The sequence below is a fragment of the Accipiter gentilis genome, chromosome 5 (genome assembly GCF_929443795.1).
Source record: "Accipiter gentilis chromosome 5, bAccGen1.1, whole genome shotgun sequence".
In the NCBI taxonomy this organism is placed as follows: Eukaryota; Metazoa; Chordata; class Aves; order Accipitriformes; family Accipitridae; genus Astur; species Astur gentilis.
This window is the reverse complement of record NC_064884.1, coordinates 6,285,194-6,305,012: the sequence shown is the minus strand read 5'-3', so window position 1 is coordinate 6,305,012 and position 19,819 is coordinate 6,285,194. Positions and strand designations below refer to the sequence as shown.

Below are 19,819 nucleotides of genomic sequence, written 5' to 3'. Positions count from 1 at the left end.
TTTGGAGAGAAGTCTAAAACAAGCAAATGCACCGGTGTCTTTTCTTCACCATTATGGAAGGAGTCACTGCACCTTCAGCTGGAATCAGAGGATTCCCTTGTGCTCCCTTCTGCATCCAGCTGACCATGTGCATGCTGCCACACAGGTCTGCTTTTGTTGGAGGATGGGAAGACAAAGCTACTGTAGGGTTAAATCCAGTGACATTTCCTCTATTATCAAACTTTTTGTCTCTCCCCTCTCCTATTGCAAGTCTTGATCATTGATTTGGTAACCCAAAAAACCAATCTGTTAAAACAATTAAAAAAAAAAAAAAAAAAAAAAAAAGGTGCAAACATGCTTGTTTTCCCCCTGCAGGGAGCCTATAACATTTTCGTGCATCAGAGGTCAACCTGGTCACAGAAAAAAATAATCTGAAGTTGTCAGGACTAGCCAACCTGTAAGACAGGCAACTGCTTCCCCAGCTTTCTGAATGTCAAGTCAATGAAAAGCAAGGGGGCACCTACTGGACGCTGCCAAGGTTCAGTTTCTCCCTTGTGGGCTGACAGGATGTATATAAACCACAGTGTTGAAACAAGTTGTACCATGGGGCAGTGCTGAAAGATAAATACCTGTCTCTGTCCTCTACCTTACTGTTTGAGCTGCAGCCTAGACTCATCAGTCCTCATCTGAGCTATCCTCTGATTTTTCATCAGCAGCCACCTTCCAGTTCTTCCTCTTGCTCCTCTTCTCTGGTACTTCACTGTGCCTCTCTGACACGGAATTCTGACGTTTCTTTCTCTTTTTTGGGGGCCGTTTCTCTTTTTTCTCCTCAGATTCACTGTCCTCAGAACTGCTGGTGGTTGAGCTGCTTGCATGAGAAAAGTCACTTTCCTGCCCAGAAGAAGAGGTAGGTTCCCTGGCAGGCACTTTCCTGGTCTTTTTCTTGCGCTTGTGTTTCCCTTTCTGGGTGCTTGAAGTCTCCTCTTCTGAGCACTCACTCTCCTGGGAAGAATCTGATGATGTTCTCCCCTGCTCCTTTTTCTTTTTCTTTCGCTTTTTGTGCGATCGCTTTTTTTGCTTCTTCTTGTGTGACTTCTTTGTTTTTTTCCGTTTGTGCGACTCATGGGCAGTTTGCTTTCCCAGATGAGATTTCTTCTTCCCATTGACAGCATTTTGTTCATCTCCTTCTTGCTGGTCACTGTAAAAAGAACAGAGGATGATCAAAAGGAAGCAGAGAGGCAGGCTCATAGCAGTTGAGCCTCTTTCTGTCTCAAAGTTTTAAGCAAGCCCAGCGATTCATTTCGCTAGAGCAGGGAAGCAGACGCTGTGACAGTCATGGTAGCTGCATTGTTGTTTCAAGTACTTATTAGCAGCTTGGGTCCACACCTTACTAATACCCCTGTTTAAGGTATTTGAGCCAGAACCAAGGAGAACGTGTACTGAAAGCCACCGAGTGATGAAAACTCATTTATAGCAGGTTACTTCAAATCTGTAAGCCTGACAAATATTGTACTTGATGATTCTGTTAGGTGTAGTTTAAAAATAATGAATTTTGTCTAAGATCTTATTTTACAGTTAAGTGTCCACTCTCCAGGATACTGCAAGAATTTATATTCTCCAGATAAGGAGAAACAGAAAATACAGGTACACTGTGATGGAAAGGAGAACCTGGAGGTGATATTTGAGAGGGTGTATACTGAGCTGATTTGGATTCAGCCTACTACTCTGGCTCTCCGTTGGCCCACGCAGACCCTCCCTTTTAGTAACTCAAGCTCAAGCTGAATGTCTGATTACTATAAAAGATGCAATCCCTTCCTAAGACTCAGACAAGGGGGAACCACATTAATGGACTAGAATTTTTTTCAGTGGGTGTCTGTAACTAAACAGTGCTGCTTTACATTCAAGGCTGATCTATACTCGAAACTTAAAATTCAGTTTGTAAAATTCCCTGCATAACCTGACAGAAGTAAGATTCTGGATACATTAGTAAGCCTGCTTGCATTACCTATCCGTATCAAATTCTTCAGGATACAACTCTTTATAACCACTGTGACCCCACCTGGAAGAAAGCAGAACCATTTATTAGAAAGAGACAAGGTGTTTAAGGAAAAAACATAATTCTGAAAAGACAGAGCCACAGATTGAACATGAGTTTAGGTAGCAAAGAAGGGCTATCAGAACCTTCCCAAGAAAGAAGGAAGGAAATATGATCGATTGGTTGGTACTATTTAAATACACCTTATGTCTTCAGTCTCTTTTCCATCTCTAATTAGGGAAAACTAGAACTCAAATTTCTTTAAAATAAGCCTGGAGAGCACTAACTTGCATTTCTCAAGATTTTTTTAAGTTCCTTGGGCAAAGTAATAAATACTAAGCTTAATTGCTAAGCTTAGGGCAGAACTTTTGCTGCTTACTGTGACTTAGGAACTCTATAGATGAACTCAAATTAGGTATTCTGTGACACTGCAAAAGTTCGTTCATGTTACTTACTCATTCTCAAAATAAGATCACGCATTATTTTATAGAAGTACATACTGAAAAAAAGAAATGTACTAACTTTTTGGTACAGGACTCCAAGAAGGTGTTCAAATTACAGTTACAATCACAGAATATTAATTCCCCCACAGACCTGTCTGGCATGTTGGCTTCACATTCATATAGCTTTTTATTCCAGGATCGGGCCCTAAGGAGATCATCTTCGACTAGGTCAAGAAATTGTGAGTTCTTTGTTTTCCAGTCAGCCCTGTGGCCCTCCTCATCAAAGCCATCACTGCGCATCCGACTGCTGCAGAAAGAGAACAGGTGTCCTTCAGCTGTCAGCTCTGATGGAGAAACTTTCTGAGCAAGGGGTTAGTCCAGCGAGAGGAGCAAAAATCCAGCAAGTCTTGGATGTCCATCTATGCAAGAAGACCAGCTATCATTTTAACAGACAGTCACCATTAACAGCTCTCACAAAACCAGTTCAGTAGCTAACACTGGTTTTCAAAACTTACTACGGTTCTCTGTGCACAGCAAAATTCTAGACAGAGGTGCTCACAATGCAAAATTAGAGGAAGGGGTTATCATGCTTATCAAACAAATGCAGTTCTCCTCCTCTACGGTACTCTGCAGGAGCAGACTAACAATATGCAATGAGATGTATGCTAGTAAAAGCAGCAAAAGGGACACTGAAGAAGTAGAACAGACTTACTAGAATTGCAATTTGATCAGGTACCAGGACTAAGACTCCAAATCCAGGACTAAGACCCCAAATCCAGGACTAAGACCCCAAATCCAGGACTAAGACCCCAAATCCACAGAAAGCCCCAACAGTTTTGAGTGATCTCACATGCCTGTGGCTCTAGTTTTGTTTCTCACTTGAAACGCCGCACTTGCTGAGCCAAGCAGCAGCTGCGGACTTAGCATAAGTCTGAAAGGTGTTCTTCCCTGAGATACTAAAACCACTTCCTGTAATGTTTATGGTTCTGAAAAGTCTTCACGGTAGTAAGCTCTCCCCCTTCTGCCCCAAACCCCAACCCTCCCCTCAAACCCAGTTTGTTTTCATGTAGCTTGTGAGATCCTCAGGCATGTCAGAATGACTTCACAGACACCACACAAGCAGTTGTCAATACTGGTGTGTTACAATAGCACAGGACCCCACATCGTAACAGTTTTGTTTACTGCTAACCTAAACAGCAATACATTAGGCTTTCCTCAGAACTTTCTCACATATTAGTCAAGCACTTCCTACCCATGTTGCTTCAGAGTGCCTGGCCTACTTAATGTTGTATTTTGAAGACTATACATCCAGATAAAGAGATAAAAGGTCAGACTTAAGCACAGGTCTGACCTCTTTCCAGGGGCTCATTAAGGAGAAAATAAATATATCTGTAGTCTATGTTGTCTTCATATATTGTAAACACATAGTAATCACAGAATGTTCTTAAAGTATTATAACACAAAAGGGTTCAGCAATTAAGCAACTAAGTCAAGCCAATTATCTCCACTACACAATTAAAACCCACCTGGAGGTGTCCGACAGCATTCTGCTTTGCCTCTTCCAGTAAGTCTCCTCTGTCTGCTTCTCCCACTCCCTTATTTTCCACATTTCTGTCTCTTCCTGAATCTGAAAGTCACAGATGGGAAACAAGTGTAACATTAGGGAAATGTTACAGACACGTAGCATGTAACATCAGCTCCTAGCTCAATGCTCCTGCTAACAAAATTCACAGCAAGGTTTCCTACCATACTGGAACAGATTACTTCTAGCTATAACCAAGGTAACCAAAAGAAGGACCTCTTGATGGTAATACCCTAACAAAGCACATAAGGATAATGGCATCAGAAACGGTGGGCTTGCCTGATTTTGCTACTCAGCTGTTCTGGATACCCTGCCTTGTCATTCATTACCATCCCAAACATACGTACTGTTAGAGAATTCAGTATATAAATATCATCTGGAAGGACCAAGCCAAAATGAGAAGTTACACTACAGGCTGAAAAAACACAGCATGCAAATACTGAGTGGTTTGGCACAGATCTATGTTTATGGACACTGACTGTAAGTGATTTTTATAAGCACATGAAATAAATGAGTTGGACCTGCTGAATTATGTCAGGAATTAAATAGTTTGCTAAAGCTAACAGAGTTCCTTAATCTTGCACTAAAATACTGCCTGTGCACATTAGCACAAAGTTCAAATTCTTCGATGCAATTAAAAGGACATACGCAGTACAACAAGAAAAAAAACCACAAAGAATTGCTACTTTTAAAAGGCAAACCGTAGTTTTTATAAAAGTCCTGAGAGACTACGTCTTTCACGAGGCAAATTTTACAGGTGAATACATATATGCACACACACATCCCATCGCCAGGATGAGAGCTCAAGAAAAAGAGGGTTAAACCGAAAGCGAGACTAAGGACGTTTACGTAGCTGATTTCAACAAGCTCCTTTCCTCTCCGAAAAGCGCAGCTGCTCTCCCCACCTCCAGATCACAACTCGGACGTTTCGCCCGCCCCGCTCCCCGCTCCGCCGACGGCTCCGCACCCCCGGGAGAGAGGGGGGACGATGGGCCGCCGGGGCCGGCAGCTCCCCCCCACTGGCCCCGGCCGTACCTTGTTGTGCGCGCCCGTGTGCCGGATGACGTTCCGCAGCAGCACCTTTCCCACCGGCACCCGGGACATCCTCTCGCCCTACGCGGCCCCACCGGCACCCCGGGGGCCGGGCGGGGGCCGCTCACCGGGACCCCCGCCCCCGGTCAGGAAGGGACGGGAGAGGCCGCGCCTGCTCCCGGCTGCCTGCCGGAAGCGGTCCCCACAAAGTGCCTCCTCCTGGCAGCACACGCTGGAGGAGGACGGGAGGGGGGGACGGGTCGGGACTGAGCCGCCGCGGAGCCCCGAGCCGCGGCGACCGAACCGCCCGGCGGCGGCTCCAGGAACAGGCGGGCAGCGGCCAGCTCCGCCGCGGGGCCTGCGGGGGCGGGACGGGGGCGGTTGCGGGGCCGGCTCGAGCGGAAGCAGGAGGAGGACGGGAAAGGCGGCGGACCCGCAGAGCGCGGCCCTTCCGGTCGCTCCGTCGCTAGGCGACGGCGGTCGCCATGGCGGGCCCGGCGCTGGTCTCGCAGCTCTGGTCGCTGCTGGACGAGATGGCGGAGAACGAGCCCGAAGCCTACCGTCGGTTCCAGCGGCAGCAGCGTGCCGAGGCCGAGCGGCTCTGCGCCCCGCCGGAGCCTCACCTGTGCCTGCGGGCCCGTCCCACGGTGGGTTGCGCGGGGTTTGGCGTTCGGCCTCCCGCCCGGGTGCTGCGGCGGGTAACGAGGGCCGAGTGCGGGGCCGGCGGGGGGCGGCGCGGGCGGAGCACTCAGCCGCGGCTCGGCTTCTTGCAGGGAGTCGTCGGGAGACAGCTGTTCATCAACATCTGCGGCTGGAAAAGGGTGCCGGCGCCCAAGGCCCCCACTGACCCCACTCCCGTCAGTGCGGGGCCGCTGGAAGAAGTATCTGGCGAAGGAGGTACGTCCCGAAGGAGTTGTGCTTCGCCCCGGATGCATTTGTTGCTGCAGTAGTCCACTGCGTGGCAATCGGACGCAGACTCTCGCTGTCACAGAGGGTGGTGCCACGCCGTGGCCAGCTCTTAGCGCGGAGGAGGGTGTGTGTGTGTGTGTGTGCAAGGATGCGACAGGCATATCCTAACAGGACTCTAAATGAATCCTTCCCTTTTGAAAAAAAAACCACAAAACCAAACCAACAAAAACTGAAGAAACGCAAGAGTTGCACACATCTAAATCCTGAAGAGTACTAGGAATCTCTTTGACCACGTATAGTCCCGTTCACTTGGACTGTGTTCCCACGCTTGTCCTTGAACACACAGACTGCTGGTTCAGCACACAGAGAGGTGTCAACTCTAGAGGAGGGTGACAGAATTAGCTCTCTGCCCAGAAGCCACAAATTCATTTCCTTTCCTTTTAAATCAAGTGATTATAAAGAATGCTGGCACATGGTACATAGCAATGATTCTGACACATAACTTATTTTTGTAGACCTTTACAGCATTATAGATATTGCATATAACCCAGATGTTCTTCAGAGGGGAAAAGAAAACCCAGAAAAAATGGAGCACTTGATCCATTTGACACTTAAATTCGTTGAGGAACGATGCAACCTTATCCTTTCTGATTTGTACACCGTTGAATCATTCAAACTGAAAGGAAGCCTGGAAATGATGCAGCAACGTCTGAAAGGAAGGCAGATACCAACTCCACATCTCAGTCAGAACACAAAGAAGGGTATGTCACTTTTCTTTGAGGACCTATCAGATTCTCCAACACACTTACTGAAGTCTCATCTCTCTTACCCCAGTTCTTGCCAGAAGTATAAACTACATGCTTCTCTCTAAGAATTCAGAATAAGGCAGCAGTATTCATACCAGATGTTAGTTTAACCCTGCTGGCCTGTCTGCATTCATCTCCAGTGTTTTACAAGTGAGAAGCTGTAGTGACACTGGAACAGCAAATTCCCTTTTTCCTATATCCACTTGACACGGGAACTCTGCTAGGATTTGATCCTTTGAGGTGCTAAGTTTCTTTTGTGCTAATCTGAGTAAAAGGGGTTGCTGCTGTAACTAGTAGTCTGAAAACAAGAACTTTTAACCCGTTGGCAATAAAACCAAATCATGGGCAAAAGAGAATCTGCCAGTAACAGCCTTCAGCTGACAAAATTGATAATTACAATTCATTACAGTTAAAACTTTCGTGATATATTTGTCAAGTGGCATAACATTACAGTTCTTAGTAACTGAGAAATACATGTGAAAAACTTATTTTTCTTCAAAGAACTGACACTTGATCAGCTGCTACACACTATGGAAGCTGAGGACTGCAGCAATGTTCCTGTGTTGCTGAAGGATGAAAACGTGACACACTCCAAAGGGCATCTGATAGAAGAAATTAGCAGTACTGAAATGCCAGAGAAGCTAAGTACCCCTGTCTATGAAATGATCACCGTGAAGGATACAAACAAGACACCACTCAAATTTGAACTAAAAATTGAATTGCCTAAGGTCAGCTCTGTTTCTGAGTGTGATTTGCAGATTTCAAAGGTAAGAGACCAGAAAGAATAACCTTGCATTTTCTGTCTAGCCTCCAGTTCCTAGAAATTCTCACTGCTAATGTGTTGTCAAATAGTTCATTAAATATTTTAATTTTCTTGGTTTAGGATGACATAATCATTGAAGTCCCTGAAAAATATAAATTACAACTAGATCTGCCAGAACTGGTGGATGAAGAAACAACTACAGCAGTATTTAACAAAGGAAAACGGGTATTGTTTATCACAGTGCCAGTTGCCAAGCCTGATCTTTAAAGACTGCATTCTGTCCAGTTCATGTTCACAGATGACAGAACAAAACAAAAGCCAGAATGAGAATCCTAACTTTTAGATGGTGATGAGTTGGTTTCTTTTTATTGACCTTCTAATCTTCAGGGGTGAATACCTCAAATGCCTTCAGAAGATGCATGTAGAAAAGGACGTCTGGAGGAATACTAGCACCACCAAACTTAGGTAAAAAATAAGTAAAGATTATAAATATTCAAGGAGTACTTGAATATGTTAACAGCTGTAGTAAAGAACCATAAATGCATACATGCTTTACTACATCATTCATTTTGCCTTAAGGTACAGCAGTAACAGTTGTGAAGTCTTTTGGTAAATAAACTGATTACTGGATTCACATGGTTAGAGCATTTCTCGTGTATTTAACATTGGAACAACCAGCAGAGGTGTGTCATACAGTTCCACAAGTTGCCCTGCATGCTGTTGCTGTTCTCTTTAGGACAATTCCTGCTGATCTTAACTGGAATAGGCTTGGTAGTCTTTTCAGTTACTGAATATGCTTGACCTCACTTCTTATCAGTTTGGTAATCTCCAAATGAGACCATAAAACAACACACCTATTCTGTACTATTCAAAACGGCATATAGAGATTCAAAGCTCAGAAACGCTCAGTGCGAAGCTAGCAACCAAAAACAATCTTGGAGCACTTGAACTAGGAAAAGTATCTGCATTAGTTTACACCAATACACAAAATACAAAATAATACAAAGCAACACAAAACAACTTTAAGGATTACTAAGCATTACTAGAATTAATTGGGAAAGCGACAAACAGAAGTTTAAGTAATCTCAGCTTCACAATTGATTTGGTAGTATGTTGTTCTTACAGCTTCTCTGACACATTTGCACTACAACCACGCTTCTGTACCGATACTCATGAGATCACAAATGGAAACAGACAAGTTGGTTTTGAGCTGCAACTTTAAAATACAGGCTTACAAAAGAGCAGGAACCCCTAGCTTTCCCCTTTCTTTATTTCAAAGAAACTTAGAAGGCTGCATTGAAATACTGTTCAGTGGTTATAGTTGCAAGTTCAAGCTGAAATTCTACCACTGCATGAGTGGAGCTGGCCTGTTGCAGGATGCAAGCAGTACCAGAAGGCACTATCAGCACTCCAGACACACACACTGGATAGGATTTTTTGAGTTGCAAGTGTTCCAGAGTCTGACAGTCATTCAGAAAGCATTTCCATAGGATAAACTATTTAGTGTTCTTACTGCAAGAAGAAAGTGAAAGGTCTCTGTAGCTGGAATTTGAGGTTCTGGTAAACACTGCAGCAAGGAAGCCAGGAAGATTAAAGTTCACTGCTGCATGACAGTAATACATGTATTATTTTGGAACATCTGTGATTACAATTTAAGGTTAATAGGGTGAGTTTCACTATCAGACTGAAAGGCTAAACAGCTCTGATTGTGCTATAGCAGCACAGTAAGCCACAGACAACTGAACAGAAAAGCACTGGAACATGTTTTAGTAGTTGTCAATTCCAAATGTTTAATAGAATGTAGGTTCACTAGAGCAAGTCTGGAACCAAGATATTTTAGATCATTAAAGAAAAACCAAAACCTTAATGCACTTTTTGCTTAAGCCAGGCATGAAAACCAGGTATCACAGTAACCAGACATTAAATAGTTCCCACAAAAATATTTAATTTCCACAGTATTTTCTTTCAATATCTTTAGTGAATTTTGTATAACTTTACAGGAGACAGTACTTAATGCAATATACAGAATAACAGATCAGCTTTTTCTTTCTTTTTTTAAAACTTCTCCCCCCTGTTTAATTCTCCTGGTCACTTTGTAATTACTAAACAGTTGTCCTTTTTACATTAACATTTCCATGTGGAAAGTGGAATTCAAGAATGGACAGCACTGCACCCCTTTCAGGATACAATGACTGGGGTAACTGGACACAAGTCCAACAAACTATTGAAGCATTTTACATACAATATATACATGGATAGCACATTCTGCAGCTTACTGAGGCTGGGACAATGTAGACAATTCAGGGAAAAACCACAGTACCAGTGACTAACTCAGACCTTCCTATGTAAGAATGCCTGAAAAAAAAAATTTCAAACATTCGAGTCATCACATGATTGATATCCACTGATGGGATTATTAGTGTGTGTGATTTGCCTATATTGGGTTCCAACACACAGATTCTCTTGAACATTCTGCAAAACAGTTACTTCCATGGCATCATAGTCTGATATTAACTTAGCAAGAGGAATAGCAAACATTTTCATACAAAAAGCACATGTAAGTGAAAGTCCACGAGGAGACAGCACATTCCCTGTGGTATCTGAGAGCTGTGACCCCACAGATATCAGTGCTCTTTCACCTTACTTTAAAGTGCTCAAAAGGGATCACACAGCTGAGAAGGTCCAGACCAGTGCCAAATTCCAAGAGAGATTTGGAATGCTAGCACTTGGCCTTTGAGAAACTACTCCCAGGCGCTTCAGTCCCTTAGTGCATGTCATACTCACCCACCCCAGCAGGAGAACAGGATAATAAGGGAATTTACCTTCTACTAACTTGTACATTTCAGCTGAACTCCTGTGAAGAGATGTTTATAATTCAAATTTCTGAGAACACCGAGGTCATGAAATTGGCAGTGTGCATACTGCCTAGATAATTTTTAAATCTGGGATGCTTAACTCTGTTTTGGAAGAGTTTGCAAGTTAACTAACTGTATAAAAATACAGTATAGTTGTAATATTGCTCTGAAAAGCACTTTTGCAAACTTTTTCTGTACAGACTGGTAATAACATTACCAGATAATATAATACGTATTTAAAATAAAAAAGGAACTCTTTTAATAAGTCTGAACACTAAAGTCTAAATAGGTTGTTTAAAACAAAACATTGTGACCCAGGAAAATTTTGCTTGCATGGTTAAATTATAGCAGCATGGTTACTGGCTTTTCAAGGAAATTCTTGAATTCAGCAAGCCACTGTGCTCCAACTGCTCCGTCTACAACACGGTGGTCACAGCTAAGTGTAACAGACATCACACTGGCCACATCAAATCTGAAAGAAAAAAAAAAAAGAAAAAAAAAGGTTAACACAATCCTATGCAAGTCAGTGCCAAGTCAGTCCCACTAACAAAGCAAAAAACTTTTATCAGAGAACCAGCAATAGCAGTTGGCGCTTGGTAACAAATGTTTCTCCCTGTGACTTCTAGAAAAGATTACACTGGAGAGCAGATCATATTCCTTCCTTTTCTACAATTAAAAAACACATTTGTGTGTTCCCTTTAGGACAGGAAGCTCATCTTTATTGGTATGACAAGAACAGCCCCACACAATCAAAGAAAAAGAGCCATTTTACCCAGTAACCTCCAGTTTCCCTATGTGTCAGTGATAGATACCTAGGACTGTTAACAATTTTAAATAATCCTAAACATTCTCCTGGGTCTATGCTAGTTCCAGGTCCAAACAAGGCAACACTATATACAGGACATTTGAATTATAATCCATCCCTTAGGTTTTCTTTAAATGCAAATTTAAGCAAGTTGTTAGAGGCACAGGTGCCTAAACTGCTGTGGATCCCAGACTCTTTTCCACACCTTAACCCTATCCCTCAAAGAAAGAAACAGCCTTTCCTTAACTTGCAAAGAAGTTCCAAGAATAAATGTATGGCAGATCATTCATCAGTCACTGCATTTAACACCTGTGTGACCCTTTTAACAAGATCTCACTGTACTTCTTCAGAAGGTACTGAAAGCAGTATGTCAACAATTAATTTTATTTTAAATGATAATCTAATTAATGGAAGTGTTAGAAAACTAGCCCTTATTTAAAAGTTTGAATGCAGAAGCTCAGTATATGCAGAATCAGATGAATACTTACCCTTTCTCATTATCAGCTGGCACTAGCCTTTTCTCTGAGGCACCAACTGCAAGGATGCAGGCCTGAGGTGGATTGATTATGGCAGAGAAATTCTTAATCCCATACATTCCTAAATTGGAAATTGTGAAAGTACCACCCTACATGAAAAACACATTCATAGTCAAATTCACAAAAGCTGTTTCATATGGAATATTAATGAACATGGCTGAAACATCACAAAATAGGCTTTGATCATTCTAAACAGGGCTTCTGAACAGAAGTCAAGGGCAGCAATGTTTAACAGCAATCCGAGTTTCTCACCTGAAATTCATGAGGCTGAAGTTTACCTTCTCGGGCTTTAGTTGCCAAAGAAACCACATCCTTACTAATGGAAGCCAGGCCCTTTATATGTGCATTAAACACAATAGGGGTTATAAGCCCCGCAGGAGTACTAACTGCAACGCTAACATCCACTACGTGATTTCTGCAAGACACAAAGGAGATGCCAGTTAGTCTAGCAAGATAACAAAAAAATTTTCAGAACTATTCAGGTAACTCTAAATTAATATTAGTTTTGCAACAATTATTTCAGCTTGCACACTAGCCTTAAACGCAAGGTTCTTGCACTTTAACAAAAGCCTCTCAACCTTTGCATTATACCTGTTACCCTCCCTCCTCAAAATCCCAGCAGAAGGTCTGCTATTTTGCCATGAACTCTCTACTGAACAAAGAAAGTTTCTGGCTTCGACCGTACCATAAACTTACTGCCTAATAACTGTGTCCATCCATGAAGAATTTGCCTCAGGCACCTTCAAGCATGCCAGAGCAGAAGCTTTAATTATGAAGTCATTGACAGAAAGCTTAATGTTATCCGAGACCTCCTGTAAATAAAGAGATTTGAGGTGTCAGTTTGTCTTTTACACATTACCTCAGTTAACTTGGGTAGTCACTGCCATGCAGCCTTCTTTAGAGAAAATGTTAGAAAAAAAAAAAAAAATCACACTGCTTGTAAGCATTAGTATTTGAAGTGCCAAGATAATTAAGGAGATGAATACATCTCCTTCATAAATTAAGAAGGTACAATCTTTTTTAATGACTGTTTTTCCCCAAACTTGGCTTAGCATTATTATTTTGCTTAAATTTTCTACCCTTTTTACTCTTAAAAACCTTTTTACCCTTTTGCCCTACGTTTCAGCTGGAAGAATTGAACACCAAGCAGAGTACAAAGTGGCCCTCTTAGGGGAGTCAGAAATCAGTGCACAGTACCTGGGTAAAAAGTCTCATTCTGTCACAGACAATCCAGAACCAATCCACAATGGGTAGAGAAGGCACTGAAGAGACTTTTTTCCAAACCAAAATGGCATATCACCAAAAAGCAGGGTGGGCAAACCTGTGAGAGAATGCAGCTTTCCCCCCACACACACTCTCACCGTGCCTAAATGCTTTACCTGATTGAGTTCTTTCCTTAGCACCAGTACTTCTCCCATGTTTATATCAACAGAAAGGTAGTAGTGAGGTATTGTTTGTTTAGACTGCATCAACCGCTGAGCAATGACCTGCAGGTACACAACAGAAGTGATGAAAATAAATCAATTTGGAAAATTCATGACTGCAAATAATTATCTCAGAAAAGAATAAAATCTTCTTACCCTGCGAATGTTGCTGATAGGGATATCTGTGAAGGTCCCCACTGGTGCTGCTGCAACTGCAGCAGCGGCAGGAACTGCCTCTAGTGCTGGAGCCTGCAATCACAGAAAGACAGCATAATTCACAGTACTATCCAAATATCAATTGTACAGAGTAATTCAGTATGTGGGACAAGCGCTGAGGCTAAGTTGCCTCTTGCTTAAGAGCAGCAGATATTTCTACTCTCCTAGCCTCACCTCTCCAGTACCTACTAGATTCTCTGTAAGTCCTATAATCCATTACTAAATGTAGTACTTGAGTGATTTAGAAATGCAACACTGATACACACTGCTATGAAGCTCCCAGAATATTAAGTTGTGCTAAATAGTTCTTTTACATACAGCAGAGGGGTATGCTTGAGGGCACTCAGCCACGTCCCTTCCAGCAGTACACAAAGCAACACTTCCATCATCTCATATAAAAGACAAGCAATGGTTTAAGAACAGATTTGTGGCAACAATGACAGTAGGCTGTTGGTTCATAAGTCTGGCTTTCATTCCTAGTTGCTTCTTTCCAGCAATGCTAGATCAGCTGGGATTGGGCTTACCTCAATCCATAACAATGTAGCAACCAAATGAAGGGTTGGGAGCACACAATTTTTCTCAGTGAAATACCAAAGGGACAAGTAAAGGAAGAAAACGTCATCCATGTTTCTGACAGGTTAAGCTTTACAACCTAACAGTCACCATAGCACACACAGCGTCATAACCCAACAAATCCGGCAATAACAGTTCCATATAGTAATTGCATCTCTACAGAGCGTTTTCATCACTGTAATAAAAGATCCAACAGATGTTTTACAGATCTCAAGCCTACTCACTGGAGCAACCTTTGGTGGCACAAATGACTCCACGTCTTTCTTTGTGATTCTACCATCTGGTCCAGTACCTAAAAGGGTCAAAATAAAACATAAGAGGATTTAAATTATTTGCAACAGGGCATTGATTCTAAAGGTACTAGTTTTATTCAACAGAGAGAAGTTACTTAACACAACCTCTGGTGAGGACAGCTGTACAGTCAGGATTTTCCCGAGAAAAGAATACGCAAGTATGTACCTAGAGGGACAGACACTTGATAGTGAGAGTAAGGAAGCAGAACAGCAACCTACCTTTCACTTGGGCAAGGTCAATTCCTTTTTCTGCTGCCATTTTCTTTGCCAGGGGACTAACCAGGATCCTTCCTTTCCGGGGAGGTGCCCCAGCTGTGGGGACTGCTGGAGTGGAAGGAACAGCAGGCTGGGGAGGAGGAGCAGCAGCAGGAGTTGCTACCACCTTAACAGAAAATTCAAAGCCATTAGCTTCAGGATCATTCAGCAAAAGCTTTGAAGGTACAGTAAAAGAACAGGACCATCTAATTACCAGTCAATAGAATAGCAAAAATAGTCACTAGTCTGAAAGAATTTTCAGATTCAGAGTGTTTCCCAGTGCCAGAAATTAAAATTAGAAACTTCCTGGGAAAGAGGCCAACCAAGCTGCTGAACTATGCACCAAAAAAACAGGTGAAATAAATAATTTATGCTCCCAGTTTTCAAGGATGAGGCATTAGAACTGGCACAAGCAACAGGCTGGAGAAGAGATCATAATGAATGACTTATCTGCTCCAGTTTTTGGAGGGCAAACTAATGATCACTTCTTACGTCACTTATCACCAACACGTGTTAGCCTTACATTCACAGAATCATAACTACTATTGTTGGAGCCAGAGCTTCACACTGTCAAACCAGCAGAAAGTTCAGATCAGACCTCTTAATAGTTCCCATAACTTCTCTCACATGCTAAGAATGGTCCTTACTAGTGGAGGAGGAGGAGGAGCTTGTGCCTTCATGTCAGTTACTGCAGTGTCTTGGTAATCAGCAAAGGCTGGAATATCAGACTCTTTCTCCACAATGATGCAGAGAGCTGTTCCTAATGGCACATCTCTTGTTCCTTCAGGCACCAAGATTTTTGCCAAGTAGCCTTCCTCCTGCACTTCAAAGCCTGTAAGGGAAAGAAACAAAACTGGTTTGGTGCCTGATGCAGCTGAAGAGTTCCTCTAAATGCTGCTTCCGAAGACTTCAGTAGCTAAAGCCCTACCCTACATTTAGCAGACAAAAGAATCCTTTTCGGTGCAACTAGTAGGGAAACATCTTCAGGCACTGTACATTACTAAGGACTTGATGAAGAAATAGAAGTGTTTTTAGGAGCTCCACTGTTTAGCTCTCCAATGGAATGAGAAGTTAACAAACTTCTTTTAGTTGCCCCACAGCTTCATGTCCTGAGCAGCTAGGAGACAGTTGGCACAGAGGCTACTCTGGATCCTCCCCTTTTAAGGGCACCTCATCCATTCTTGGCTTCGGAGTTGACTCACCTATTGTGGCTTTATCTGTCTCAATTTCTGCCAGTAAGTCTCCTTCATTCAGCTTCTCCCCAACCTTCTTCTCCCATCTCTGCACTGTGCCCATTGTCATGGTAGGTGACAGGGCAGGGAGAGTGACCTGTGAAGCCAGAGAATACAAGAGAATCAGATTCTGGTAATTCAAAAGGAAGAGGAACAGGAACACAGTTTTAACTCCTGACTAAATGATGCCAACCTAAAGAAGTAGCCAGCCTTTAATGCACTCCTAGATCTGGCTCCATTACAGTAAAGCACAGTGCTGTCCCATATTGTTAGTTTGGCTTCTTTTATCAAGGCCTAAGCAAGAAAGAAAACAAAAGCAAAGAGCAAGAAATCTATATATCAAAATAATTATTACCACCATCCCATTGGGAGTGTCTTGCAGCTATCTGCAAGGCTAAAAGGAAGACTGAAGCAAGTCGCTTTGTTTGTGACAAACAGGTTTGGCCCCTTTAAAAGCTATATAGACTTGTTTTCCCAAAAAGCACTCAAAAGATGCTGTAGGTTTGCACATGCATATTGCTGTGCAACAAATACAGCACACATGAGTACAGCTTCAGAGCAAAACTGGACAGATGAGGCAAGCAGTGGGAAGCAAGCAAGTTCAGTAGCTAAAACACAAGTCAGATTAAGAAGCCTTTAATTAGTTCTTTGTTCAATTACTGACTTTGCATAACATCTCAGACAAATCAGTTCCCATGTGTATCATCTGCGGAATGAGGTTTAGTATTTCAAACTTTCTTCTTTGAAGGAATGTCACAGAAATACCCTGCTACAAAGTGCTCAGATATAACAACAGTAGATGTACACTTCAATATCTCAGCAAGGTAAAAAGATTATCCACAAATGCAACTCATTATTAGTCACCCACAAACACATCTGTGTGTTCATCAGAGTATCACTGAGTATCATTTGAGTTCTGCTCTGAGATGTAAGCAGGGCCTTCAGAGCTTATTCACACTTAGCACAAGGTCTTTTTATACCAGAACTATCTAAATAATGCAAATGTAGCCGGTTTTTCTAGACTGTGTAACAATCCTGGAGAGACAAGTCTCTCCTCTACAAGCAGCTGGGATGCTAAAATAATTTTCTTTCAAAAAGCTTTCTGGGGCTGCCCCAAATACCTGCTTTAAGCATGCAATAATTCAAGTAGCACACACTCCTGCAATTATAGCTAGTAACTTCCCACTCCAGACAGTATTTACAACAAAATGCCCTAGAGCTAGCAATAGCAAAGACAGAAAAAAAGAGTACAACAAGCCTTAATTCTTCAGCAACGCTCTCTTACCTGCATATGAGGAGGATAAGAGCTGCCAGGAGCCTGAGGAGAAGGCTGAGTTGGTGGTGAGGGAGCTGCAGCTTGAGGGGGAGGCACCGAGGCTGCAGGGGGGGCAGACGCTGCAGAATCCAGAGTATAATTTTTAAAGGCATCAACATATTCAGGCCTAGAAGGAAACAAAGAACCGCAAAACCAGTCAGATGAATGTCTCTAAGCCTTTCACACAAGGCACCCAGGAAGCCCCAAGAAAGAAAATTCAACCCAAGGATTAGAAAAATACATACTTTTCTACTGTGATACATATTATGGCCCCAATAGGAACATCTCTTGTTCCTTCTGGCACCAGGATCTTGGCCAAGTAGCATTCCTCCACGCTCTCAAAGCCAACTGTTGCTTTGTCTGTCTCCACCTTTGACAGAGAAAAGGATAGAATTAAAGCAATGGAAAAGACCAGTGAGCTCAGAGCCTTCCAGTCTGATAGCACAGGGTCACAATACACACAGTTCAGGAAAAGTTACCCTGTGGCACTAGCTCTAGCAAAGTATGGTCTCAAAGAGGTTAAGTGCTGCTCCTGCTCAGAAAAAGGAAAAGCAGCAACCAGCTTTGAAAGGCTGTTAGCCACTCATTCCCAACAGCATCTGTTGGGATCTGTGATCTTGAACCCAAGATCTGTGTTCAAGTGAGGGCAACCAAGGACAGAACCCAGGATGCACATGCAGCTCATTAGAAAGGCAGCACCAGCCTGTGCCCCCAAGATACCTCTGCTATGAGCTCCCCTTCACCGATCTTGTCACCCTCCTTCTTTTCCCAGCGTGCAATGGTGCCCATCTGCATCGTGGGGGACAGAGCTGGCAAGGCCACCTGTGAAGAATAGGGCAGCATTACAACCCAGACAGCCCTGAACCCCGCACACAGGGCAGAGACAGATCCTCAGCACAGGCTGGGACAGGTGGACACAAAGGAGAGCCTGTCTGCAAATCCCCAGCAGCTCAGGATTGCCTCCAGCCTGCTGGTAAGAGCCCAGGGTGAACCAATGCTGGGGCGCTGAGATGGGGCTGACCAAGAAAGGGAGAAGTTATGCTAAGGAACCAAGAAAGATACAGGGGAAAAAGGACTAGTGGTGAAGGAGGAGGTACCCGATGACGGTACAAGGACTTGGGGCAGGGTATGAGAACCGTGGGAGTGGGGAGAGAAGAGCTGCAGTTCCCCAGGGCAAACCGAGCTGCCCGGTGAGGGAAAAGCAAGACCTGAAGACAGAAAATGAAGGGGCTGCCTCCAAGGCGGGGGACACGGACGGACGGACAGGACGGGACACACGAGTCCGTCCTCTGGGGGGACCCCAGTGGCTACAGGGACACGACCACCAGCCGGTGTGGAGGGCACCCAGCCCCCAGACTGCCCGGGGTGGGGGGTGGGGGGCTGGAGGGGGGGGCGGGGAGCCTCTCACCTTCTGGTGTGCCGGAAGACTGCAGCAGCGGTACGGGACGAGCCGGGGCCAGGCAGGAGGCAGCAGGAGCCCGCCAGGCCGGTGCACGGGGCCGCCCCACGCTGGCCCGCGGCCCACCGGCACAGCCCCGGCTCCCACCGCTGCGCCGCGGCCGGCCCCAGCGGCGCTGAACGTTCGGCAGCTCCGCACCAGACCAGGAGCTCCCGCCGCGCCCCGGGCTACGCGTCGCGCCAACACCCGCCACATGCTGGAGCCAGAGCCGGAGCCGGAGCCGCGGCCCCGCCGCCGCCGCTCGGTGACCTCCTCCGCCCGGGCACAGCGCCGCACAGCCCCGCGCGACACTACCGCGCTGCCGTAAAGCGCGGCGGACAGACGGCGGGGCGGGATCGCCGTGTAATGGCGGTCGCGGGAGCCGGGAGGCCGCACTGCGCAGCAGCGGGACGGCCCGGGGCGGTTAAGCGGGGGCTGCAGCGGCCGTCGGAGCCCAGCCCAGGCAGGGGAAGGTACCTGGGGGCTGTCCCTGCCCCCCCCCCCCCACCCCCCCGTCTGCGGCCCGGTGTGCCCCTGCCGTGGGCAGAGCTGCCGGAGGCTCCTCGGGGCACTCGGGAGACACGCGCGTCTCGGGCCACTAGTAATGCTGCACGGCCCGGCGCTTCTGCAGCGTCGCGGTGCCAGAAAGGTGCAGAGAAGCCTGTCTGGTAGAGGACGCAGCCTCGCGGTTCACGCCAGTGACAGGAGCTCGTCCAGCAGTGAGAAAACTGGGCTGCAGCCAAGCCCATATATCGTACCTTCCTGCAGTACTCACCCAAAACGGCAACAGGCTCTCTTAGATTCTCCTTGTCACTATCACGTGGCCTAGATTTTAGCAAGGTGACAGTTCTGTATGGGGACACGTGCATCCAGAAGCTACTCGGGGCAGTGGTTGTGATGATGATGGCTTCTACCCAGGACTTGGCAGCACTAGTTCCCACAACCAAAACCAGCCGACACTTTGAAAGCAACAGTGTTTGGCAAGGGCAAAGTGCTTAGCTGGCTAGCACCATATGCAATAAAATCCCATCACATGCATTGCTCTTCTAGCCATGCTAAATGATTGAGGAGCAACTGCTCCTAAGCATGTAGGACTCACCTCAACTGAGCTCAGCCAGTTCCAGCAGTTCACACAACCTTGGGAGTAGAAGCAGTGAAATTCACTGTCAGCAAGGCAGCTGAGCAGAGCTTGTGTTTTGATTGTGTATTGTTCATGCCCATTTTAAAAGTAAATGTAAATTTTACTAGCACTCTGAGTCTGCTCTTCAGGTCATGCATTTCTAAATCTGCTAATCTCACAAGTCTCCAAAAATATATGCTTTCCTAAA

General features: G+C 44.7%; 3 protein-coding genes across 5 annotated transcripts; 1 reads left to right on the top strand and 2 right to left on the bottom strand.

The window, feature by feature from the left end:
* Nucleotides 1-506: 506 nt before the first annotated feature.
* Nucleotides 507-5,312, bottom strand: NKAPD1 (NKAP domain containing 1). Of its 3 annotated transcripts, none has more exons than XM_049799577.1 (5): nt 5,075-5,312; nt 3,984-4,084; nt 2,609-2,764; nt 1,985-2,038; nt 507-1,177 (listed from the first exon to the last, which is right to left on the bottom strand). In XM_049799577.1, exons 1-5 carry the CDS (start codon nt 5,141-5,143, stop codon nt 655-657), a joined length of 903 nt encoding a protein of 300 aa, XP_049655534.1. In that variant the 5' UTR covers nt 5,144-5,312; the 3' UTR covers nt 507-654. The 3 variants fall into 3 exon arrangements, with proteins under 3 accessions (XP_049655534.1, XP_049655535.1, XP_049655536.1); XM_049799578.1 differs by lacking the exon at nt 5,075-5,312 and adding an exon at nt 4,387-4,954; XM_049799579.1 differs by lacking the exon at nt 5,075-5,312 and having other exon boundaries at nt 2,609-2,876; nt 3,984-4,086.
* Nucleotides 5,313-5,457: 145 nt separating this feature from the next.
* PIH1D2 (PIH1 domain containing 2) lies at nt 5,458-8,403 on the top strand. Its single transcript, XM_049799576.1, has 5 exons — nt 5,458-5,718; nt 5,845-5,968; nt 6,496-6,741; nt 7,288-7,553; nt 7,670-8,403. Exons 1-5 carry the CDS (start codon nt 5,557-5,559, stop codon nt 7,814-7,816), a joined length of 945 nt encoding a protein of 314 aa, XP_049655533.1. The 5' UTR covers nt 5,458-5,556; the 3' UTR covers nt 7,817-8,403.
* Nucleotides 8,404-9,474: 1,071 nt separating this feature from the next.
* DLAT (dihydrolipoamide S-acetyltransferase) lies at nt 9,475-18,802 on the bottom strand. Its single transcript, XM_049799568.1, has 14 exons — nt 18,462-18,802; nt 17,774-17,875; nt 17,299-17,423; nt 17,024-17,180; nt 15,709-15,835; nt 15,154-15,338; nt 14,471-14,633; nt 14,183-14,250; nt 13,326-13,418; nt 13,125-13,232; nt 12,442-12,557; nt 11,998-12,160; nt 11,698-11,834; nt 9,475-10,876 (listed from the first exon to the last, which is right to left on the bottom strand). The coding sequence occupies exons 1-14, from the start codon at nt 18,705-18,707 to the stop codon at nt 10,747-10,749; spliced, it is 1,920 nt and encodes a 639-aa protein (XP_049655525.1). The 5' UTR covers nt 18,708-18,802; the 3' UTR covers nt 9,475-10,746.
* Nucleotides 18,803-19,819: the final 1,017 nt, after the last annotated feature.